Below are 9,033 nucleotides of genomic sequence, written 5' to 3' on the forward strand. Positions count from 1 at the left end.
GGGGGTGGCGGCGGGGCGGCGGACGGGGTCCGCTCCCGCTCCCGCTCCTCGCGCAGGGGCCGCCGGCGCGCAGGCCGCGCCTCGTGGACGTCGACGCCCGAGTCCAGGCTGGCGTCGGTGCTGCGGCCGCCCCCGCCCGCCTGCAGGTCGATGTAGGAGTGGCGCACTTGCGAGTTGGAGCGCCCGTCCAGGGACACAAACCAGGCGCGCGGGTGAGGCTTCACGCCCAGTTCGAGCAGCTTCTTCTCGGTCAGCGCCTGCAGCTCCCCGTTGAGCTGCGCCATGGTGGACTCGTTGAACAGCACCGGGATGGTGACCGAGCCACTGACCGGCGCCGAGCGCCCGCCCCCCCAGCCCTCGCCGCCGCCGCCCCCGCCGCCCTCGCCGCCCGCGCTCGAGTGGCCCTGCATCAGCGGGCGCTGGGGGTCGGGCGGGGGGAAAGGGCGCGCGGGGCCGGGGCCCGTGCCCTCGGGCGGGGCTGGCTCGTCGCCCGCCCCCGCTGCGCCCGCCTCGCCGCCGAGGCGTACGTAGTGCGCGGGAATCACCAGGGTGGGCATGACGTTGCGGTAGACGCTGTCCTTGAGGTGGTCGATGGAGCCGCAGAAGATGAGCTGCCCGGCCTGGCTGAGCGACGGCGGCCGCGCCAGCTGGTCCACCGACTGCGACAGGAGGAAGTCGGGGGGCTTGCTCTCGGCTGCTCCCTTGTGGCCCAGGTAGTGCTCGAAGGGCGGCGGCGGAGAGGGCGGCTCCTGCAGGAAGGCGGGGGTCGCCGAGCCCCCCCGCCGGTACTCCTCTAGGCCTGGCTCCAGCCCGCCGGGACCCTCGACGGAGCGGGCGCCCTTGAGCCCCGCGCCCTCGCCCCCGCGGGCGCCCCCAGGCTCGGCTGCCGGGCGGCTGGCGGAGCGCGGCTTGGCGCGGAAGAAGTCGTCTCGGGAGGCGGCCAAGTCCCGAGAGCTGGAGAAGGCCGAGTGCAGGGGGCCTGGGGGCGGAGCCTCAGGGTCTCCCGACGAGGCGGGCTCCAAGGGTCCCCCACAAATGAGGTGGAGCTGGGACATCGAGGTGGCCTGGTCTCGTTTGTTACCATCAGAGGGCCCGGACAGCTGCAGCTTGCGGTGCTGTTGCCTCGGCTTCAGGCAGCGTCTCCTGGAAGGTATTGGGGGGCGGGGGGGGGGGGGGGGGGGCACCTCAGGACCTCAGGAAAGCGTTGGGGGCCTGAGCTGCTCCCTCACCCCATATTTGCAAGGCGAGGGTTGAATATAATTGGAGGGGTGGGGAGAATGCCTGAGACTCAGGAGAAATGCTGGGGAACCCAGGTGGGCCTGGGGAGAGGTCTGTGGAAAGAGCTTGGGTGTCTGTGGGTGTCCTTCGCTCGTAGGAGGCGCTGTGGGAACCTGGGGGGAGCACGTAAGCCAACCAGGGCCACGTCTAGCCTGAGGCCTCCCTTTGGAGGGGCCTGGCCTGTGGGTCCTGCCTCCTCCCCCCCCCCCACGTCTCTTCAGCCACCAGTCTCTCAGGTCTGTGCATGTGCACTGGCGGTCCTTTCCTGTCAGTGCCTTGAAGACTGGAATTGTATTTTATGCATCTTTGGGGCCCAAGCGCCCAGCCCAACACCAGGCACAGAGCAGGCTTCTGTCCGCATGGGATGAGGGGAGGTTGGGGGATTGGGAGGCACTCACCGGCAGTAGTAGATGAGCAGACACAGCAGAATGAGCACCAGCAGGGCCAGCGCTGCCAGGATGGTGAGCAGAAAGATGGTGTGGTAGGTGCCAATGTCCTGGATGCCTGATGTGATGGTGACCAGTCCTGTGCCAGGCAAGGGCTTAATATTCCAGGCATGGACGCCCTTCCTGTCTTTCAGGAGTCTATGCTCCCAACCTCCCCTTCCCCCACTGCCCCCTGTCCCCACTGTCCCCCCATCTCTCACCAGTGGTGGGGGAAGCCATGGCAGCTGCCCAGTACCCCAGCTGGGGGGAAATGAAAGTCCAGTAGAGCTGCCGGCCTTCCTTCCGGATCACACCAGTGCCGTTGCGTACCCACAGCCCTGGAGAGGCGGGAGTTTCATGAAACTCAATGCCACTCCCCACCCCCGCCCTGCCCCAGCTAAGTCCCACTTTCTTTCCCCAAACTCCAGCGGCTGCACCCCTTGAGGCACTCACCACTCTTGGGGTCGAACCTCCAGGCTGGAATGCTGGTGCCCGCAGTAAGGGCACGAGGCTCGGAGGGCACGGGCAGGGACAGGTGAATGGGGCCTGAGAGTGGCACTTCTGTTCCGTTGCCTGTTAGTAGGTGCACGCTGACAGCAGCCAGCGGCATCAGCTCCAGCCAGGAGCCATTGCCTGGGCGGGGGAAGGAGACACGAGGGCTGAGGGGTGAGTCCTGATGGGAGGAGGACATCCCTTCCATGCTGACACCCAGCATACCTGAGCTGGAGGCCTCGGTGCCCAGGAAGGCAGGGAAAGCACGCATTTCCTGCTGGGTGCTGGCGGGTGTGAGCGAGGCCCAGAGCTGGCTGTAGGTAGAGCTGACCGGCAGGCGGGCAGCCCGGCGCTGGAACTGCACCCACGGCTGGGAGCGGGCACCTGGATGGAGAGGGGGGCCTCCTGTGGATTGGCCAGGGACAAGGTTCCCCAGGGACCAGAGCAGAAAGCAAGTATCCGAGGAGAAGGGAGCTATTGGGTCAGGCCACTTGGGAAGGTCAGGGAGGGTTGTGACTTGGGGAGAGAACTGGGCATTCATAGAATGTTAACCTGGAAAGGAAAAAGGACACGGACCTGAAATCTAGTCCTAGCTGTGTGACCCTGAGTGAGTTACTTGCTCTCTCTGAAACACTATTTCCTCATTAACCCATAAAATGCTGAGGTTCAGGTCCTCAAACAGTTACTATTGACTACTGTGTGGCAACACTGTGCTAGGTGCTAGAGATACAAAGTTGAATAAAACACAATCCGCAATTCCGTGCCTTCAGGTTCACAGTTTTGTGCAGCACTGTCCATTTTGGTACCCATTAGAACTTTCTGCTGTGTTGGATGGAAATGTTCTCTGTGCTGCCCATTACAGTCCCCATTAGAGACACATGGCTATTAAGCACTTGAAAGGTGGCTAGTGTGACTGAGAAACTGGATTCATTTTTCATTTTTTTTAATTTAATGAATTTTTAATCTATTTAAAGAGCCACATGTGGCTACTGACTACTACATTACACAGCTTAGGTAGTGTGTGTGTGTGTGTGCGCGCGCGCGCGTCTGTCTGTCTGCCTGCCTGTTTTGGGGTGGAGGGGGAGTATAAACAGAATTCCAGTACAGTGTGGTCATCGCTAACATTTATTAAGCTTTAAGATATACTGGACACTGTTCTAATCAGTGTTAACCCCTATGATTAGTACAACAGCCCCTGAAGTAGGTGCTTTCGTTATCAACCCTGTTGTATACATGCAGAAATGGAGGCAGGAGAAGTTTAGTGACTTGCCCAAGGTCACAATCCTGGAGCCTAACTGAAGCCCAGGAAGCCTGGTGCCAGCCCAACTTCTCAGCCCCTTAACATCATACCTTGCTATTAAAATACGGTACAAAGGCCACTCGGCCCACCCAGCTGGGGTAGGTCCTGTGGAGTCTTGCGTGGTGAGTAAGACTCCACCAGGAAATAGGATATAAAGGGGCCTCCAGGAAAACGGACAAGAGAAAGGCCCAGAGGCATGGGGCAGTGTGCTGGCTGGGGACCCCAGGTGACTGAGTGGCACGTAGGCCCCACAGGGCACAGTCAGCTTTGTGAAGGACTTGAGGCTTGACTCTGAAAGCAGTGGGAGCCATGGGAGGGCTGTAAACTAGGGGGCAACAAAGAGATAATTTGGCATTTTGTTATTTTTTAATTATTTTTTAAAGTAGACTCCACACCCAACATGGGCCTGAACTCACAACCTTGAGATCGAGAGTTAAATGCTCTACCGACTGAGCCAGCCAGATGCCCCTTGTGTGCATTTTACAAACCTCCAAAGACAGTTTTTAGGAGCCTCTGGTTCAGGACCAGGGAAATGAAGGTAAGCAAACAAGTAACTTGGGAACAAGGGCACAAGCTAAGAATATAAATTGGAGGGGGTGGGGGTGGGTGTCCTCTGTCTCCAAAATCCACTGTGGCTCCCTGGTACGAGCCAGATCAACCAGTCTGCACCAGGCACACCACCTGCAAAGCCAGACCAGAGCATTCCCTGCACCCTCACTGTCCACTTCTGCCCCTGCATCTGGATTCCTCTCCAGTGAGGGCACCTCCTTGCTCCCCCTTCGACTCCCAAGCCCCCATGGTCCATAGCTCCCGTCCCCAAATTCTCTTGCCCTGCTACACTCACAGGGTAGAGTTGTCTCAATACTAAGGGCGGCTGCCCTCTACTCCACGGCTCTACCTGTTTTGTAATTAGTTCAGGGTTTGCAGGGATCTGTTTGTCTTCCTACTTGTCTGTGAACTCCACAAGGCAGGGAGCGGGTTCTTTCTTCCCATTGTTCCCCAGCACCAGACACAATGCCTGGTGCAGCACAGAGACTGAAGCCGTGAGTAGACAGGTACCACTGTGGGATTTCTCCAGGCCTTGCACTTGACAGTTGTCCAATAGCTATGGAATGACCCCCTCGCGGCCTTCTAACATAACCAAGCACCCAGTAGGTGCACAAGAAGTACATGTAGATCCACCAGTGAAACAGGTGGCAGGGAGTGGGGATTCTAATGGTAGGAGTAGAGGGAGAATAGAAATCACGAGAAGCGCCAATAATAATAAACATTTATTGACCACCTTCTCTGCCCTTTTTTTTTTTTTTTTGCATGTTTGATGATATTTAATCCTTACTTCAATCTGATCACATAGATACTATCAATATCCACATCTTACAGAGGAACAAACTAAGGCTCAGAGAGGTTAAGGGACTTGCTCAAGGGCATCCAGCTAATCTGTGGAAGAGTGGAGCTCTCTACATCCAGGTCAGGGGGGGAGGAAGAGGAGCTAGTATGAGGTAGGGGGGAAAGAGGAGCCTTACCAGGAGAGCCCAAGAGGATGTGCACCAGGTCCTCATAGAGGATGAGGGTGGCCGGCCGCTCGGGAAGCAGGTAGAGGCTGACTGATGCATACACTGTGGGAGGGGTGGCCTGTCAGCACCAGAGAAAGCTCCCCCCAAACCCCAAGGCCGGGCACTCCTTCCATCTGAATCCCAGTGGCTTCATCTTCCTTCAGCCCCCTCTGTGTACCCCTGCCCGGGCAGCAGCTGCTGGAAAGTCTGCCCCCTCCACCCCCGGGGACTATTTTGGGAAGGGGCTGATGGGGTCAGCTGCTGCCCACCCCCCCTCCACCTGCCCCTGCACTCACAGGGCAGCTTGTCAACACGCCAGGGCACAGAGTTGGTGAGAAAGCCAGGGCGAGCAGCAGTGACCAGCACCCAGGTGCCCAAACGGTAGCTGAGGGGCAGTATGGCCACGCCCTCTGAGTCCGTGGTGCCAGCGGCAAGCAGCATCCGGTTCCCAAACACATCCACTGAGGCCCGGGCCAAGGGCACCAGCTCCCCGCTCACATACACCTGCACCTTGATCAGGATCTCTGTGGGGTGAGGAGAGTGAGGAGGAACGGGGGGAAAGAGAACTGGAGGGAGCCCCAAGATCAGAGGAGGGGGCTGTGGGTTAGAAGCAGCTTTGGGGTCCAGGTGAGACAAGGTTTCCTAAGAGTCGGCATTGGTAGGGCCCTCATTTAAACCTCACACCAGCCTGTGAGGTAGGGGGTGCTAACACATGCACTTTTTCCACATTTTAACATTTCTGAACTCAGATTATGCCTATGATTGATGATGTCATAATTACAATTGGCAGCATTTTTTCTTTTCTTACTGGCACATGAAATAATGGTGCATCTTACAGTCAATGATGTATTAGACTCCATCAAATATGTTCTTAGTCCATTTTACAGATTAAGAGGCTGAGACTCAAAGTTTAGACACTTGCATTGCAGTTAACGGGAGACCTGGGATCCAAACCCGGAAGTATGACTCTAGACCCAAATTCTTAACCACTGGACCCTATGGGGCACGTGTCAGGGAGGGGAGAGGGATGAGGGCTGAGAAAGGAGGACTAAGCAGAAGACCAAGGGTCTGCAGATGGAGAGGAGAGAGACCAAGATTCAGCCAATGAGAAGGGGAGGGAGGGAGGCTGGGTCAGTTTTGGTTCTGAAGAGAAAGCTGAGAAAGGGGACACTAGGGAGCTGGTCATTCCCCTCATTCATTCTCTTCCCAGAATCCTTTGCACAAGCTTGTTTCCTTTCAGATTTAGGGACTCACCCCAAGCCCTAAGCCCAACCGAGTACCTCCCTAACCCCTCCCCCTCACAAGTACTGCTTGCCCCCTCCCAACTGGTCAGCTACAAGTCAGTCACCATGGCAACGCCCTCATTCCTCCCAGGAGATGGGCAGAGAGCTGGGGCCCTGGCAAGGGGAAGGAGATCTGGGGGGGGGCTGACCCAGGCCCAAGGGAAACTGGTGTGGAGAGGGCTGAGAAGGGAAGTCCAAGTTTTTTGCTTTCCAGCCACCTCTGCCCCTGGACCCAAGACAGCTTGTCCAGGGTGGGCCTGCAGGTGTCCTGAGCTCAGACAGAGTGACCGGTAGGGACCAGGCCTGGAGTTGTCGTCATGGACTCCCCAGGCAGCCTCTCTGATCCGTATTACCATCTACCTCTCTCCACTCAGCAAGGTCCCTCCCTCAAGAACATACCTCACCCCTACCTTGCTGCTAATAATGGGAGGAGGTTTCCATACCTAGAAAGGTACAGAGGCCTCATTGCAGGGCCCAGAAGATGGGTGGGGAGTGGGTTAGGTGCTGGAGAGTCCAACCTAGGAGAGTCCAAGTGCCCTGGAAGCTCAGGGCAGCAGGGCATGGGGAGGTAAGGGGCACTCATGGGTGGAGCCCGACACTCAACAGTGACAGGTGTCTTATCTCAGGCTTCCAACCCCAAGGCCAGCGACACGCCTGGCCCTGGCATCCCATCCAGCTGTTCTCCTGAACCCACCTCCCTCACCCCTCCCAGGCCAAAGCCCAACTTGGCAGGGTGGGTGCACACACTTGACTCTTTCCTACTCTGCTTTTCCCAGGAGCTGACAGTCTCCCTGCCCCTCCTCCACTACCACTCAGGAGGAATTCTGAGAAGCCAGAGGGGCTTGGCTACTCCCCACCCCTACCCCCGGCTAGGAGCAGCTGGATGGAGCAGCTGGGAAGAAGGGACCCAGGAGTCTGGAATATGGTCATTTGAGGGAATGCTTTGGGTTCTAAGGGCCAGAGCCTTAGATGAGGGGAAGGGGCCCAAGGAACACGACGGGGGTGGGTGGGTAGGCCTGAAGGAGACATTGGTGGGAAGGGGTGGGCAGGTGCCTAGCAGATTCTCTCCCCGCTTCCCCTCAACCTGGGCTCTCAGCCAGTGGCCTGGGAGAGCCCTCTATCCTGGCTCTATTCCAGCCAATGCCCTGGGCCCCCTCCCCTGGGGTACAGGACTTGAAGGAGAGGCTTCTTGAGAAGCCAGGGCCCCTTCCTATCCATCAAACCCTCCTCTCCTCCCGCAGAGAGCAGGGAAGACTGAGGCCAGAGGTGAGCCTTCCCCATTTCTCAAGCTTGGCATTCCATACAGTATCCGCCTCTCCAGGCTTCAGCCCTGCCTCATTCCAGGAGGAAATCCGACCCCCTGCCTTCATCCGGCCCCCACGTCCCTCACCCAGACCCCCCCCCCCCCCCCGTTTTTCCTGTCAGCTCCTTGGTGGGGAGATGAGGAATGGAGAGCACCGTTTCGGGCAGGGACGGGGCCCAGAGGCGATAGAGGGAACAGTAGCTGGGGTGGTGGGGCAGGAGGCTGGAAGGTGGGCGCAGGGCTGGAGTGGGCGAGGCCCCGAGAACCCAGGCGTCGGTAGGGAGTCATGGTCTAGCTCTCCCACCCTCTCCCGCTGCAGGAGACCACCCCACCCCCCACCTCACACACCCACCTGGGCCCGTGAGGCGCCGGGAGGCTCTCCTCCACCGCGATGGAGAGGTTAGATGAGGAGGGGTGACCTGGGGGAGGGCTGGGGATAGGAGTGGCCGGAGGCCTGCTGGACGGGAACCCAGGCACCTGCCCTTCTAGCCGGCACAGCCCACAGCCAGCTAGCCAGCTCAGCATGGCTCCGCCACCACAGCCCTGCCATGCGCTTTGGCTGGGAATCACCGCGTACCCCTTTTTCCAGATCCCCCCAAACTGCATGCCCTCCCCCCTCAAGGTTTGACAGCGTTTCTTTGGTACACCCCCAATTCTGAACCTGGGGGGCCGGCCGGGGGCTGTCAGGCTCCAGAGCGAAGAACCCCATTCGAGCAGTCAATCCGCCCACCGCCTCACCCACTCCCCCTTCTCCCCTCCCCCCTTCCAATCCAGCTCCAGGCGCCCAGCCCCCGTCCGGGTCCAAGGTGGCAGCCGATGCTGGCGCCCCCACCCAGCCCGCGTCGGGAGCGAGGAACCCGCAGGGGGCTGCGGAGCGGGCGCCCGCCCCAGCCCGCCCCTGGGCGGGTGTCTTCGGTAGACAATGGCTCAGGCAGCAGCGCCTCGCGGACCAGGAGAGAGAAAAACAAGGCGAGAGGGGGAGGCGGCGCGGAGTCTGGGGACCCCCGCTCTCCCCATTGTGTCTCCCCGAGACCCCCGCCCTGGCAGTCTCCCTCTCCCTTCCTCCTCTCCCCCGTAAGCGCCGACCCGAAGTCGCCTGGCTCCCCCCACCCAAACCCACGGAACAGAGTACCCCCCCAATTCACGAGCGCCGCGAAGAGGGGGCTGGCGGGCGGGGGCCCGATGGAGGGGGCGCAGGCCCGCGATCGCTGCCCCTCCTGGCCGAGACTCACCCTGCGGGCTGGGGGGCTCCGGCGGCGACTTGCCGGGAGCCCGGGAGGCGCCGCCGAGCAGCAGCCCCAGCAGCGGCAGCAGCCGCGCGAGGACGCTGGGGCCACTCGGCGGCGGCATCGCGGGGCTCGGCGGGGCCCTAGCGGCCCATGGCTCCCGCCCGGCCCCG

General features: G+C 60.0%; 1 protein-coding gene across 1 annotated transcript; it reads right to left on the reverse strand.

The window, feature by feature from the left end:
* Positions 1–5: 5 nt before the first annotated feature.
* Positions 6–9,025, reverse strand: FAM171A2 (family with sequence similarity 171 member A2; the record flags this gene model as incomplete). The annotated part of the gene is made up of 8 exons (XM_040467142.1): positions 8,867–9,025; positions 5,345–5,572; positions 5,019–5,111; positions 2,421–2,579; positions 2,157–2,336; positions 1,925–2,041; positions 1,677–1,803; positions 6–1,143 (listed from the first exon to the last, which is right to left on the reverse strand). Coding segments are annotated over exons 1-8 (2,160 nt in total), but the record flags the coding sequence as incomplete, so codon positions are not given.
* Positions 9,026–9,033: the final 8 nt, after the last annotated feature.

The sequence above is a fragment of the Herpailurus yagouaroundi genome, unplaced genomic scaffold (assembly GCF_014898765.1).
Source record: "Herpailurus yagouaroundi ecotype Mexico unplaced genomic scaffold, PumYag 67225, whole genome shotgun sequence".
Classification (NCBI taxonomy): domain Eukaryota; kingdom Metazoa; phylum Chordata; class Mammalia; order Carnivora; family Felidae; genus Herpailurus; species Herpailurus yagouaroundi.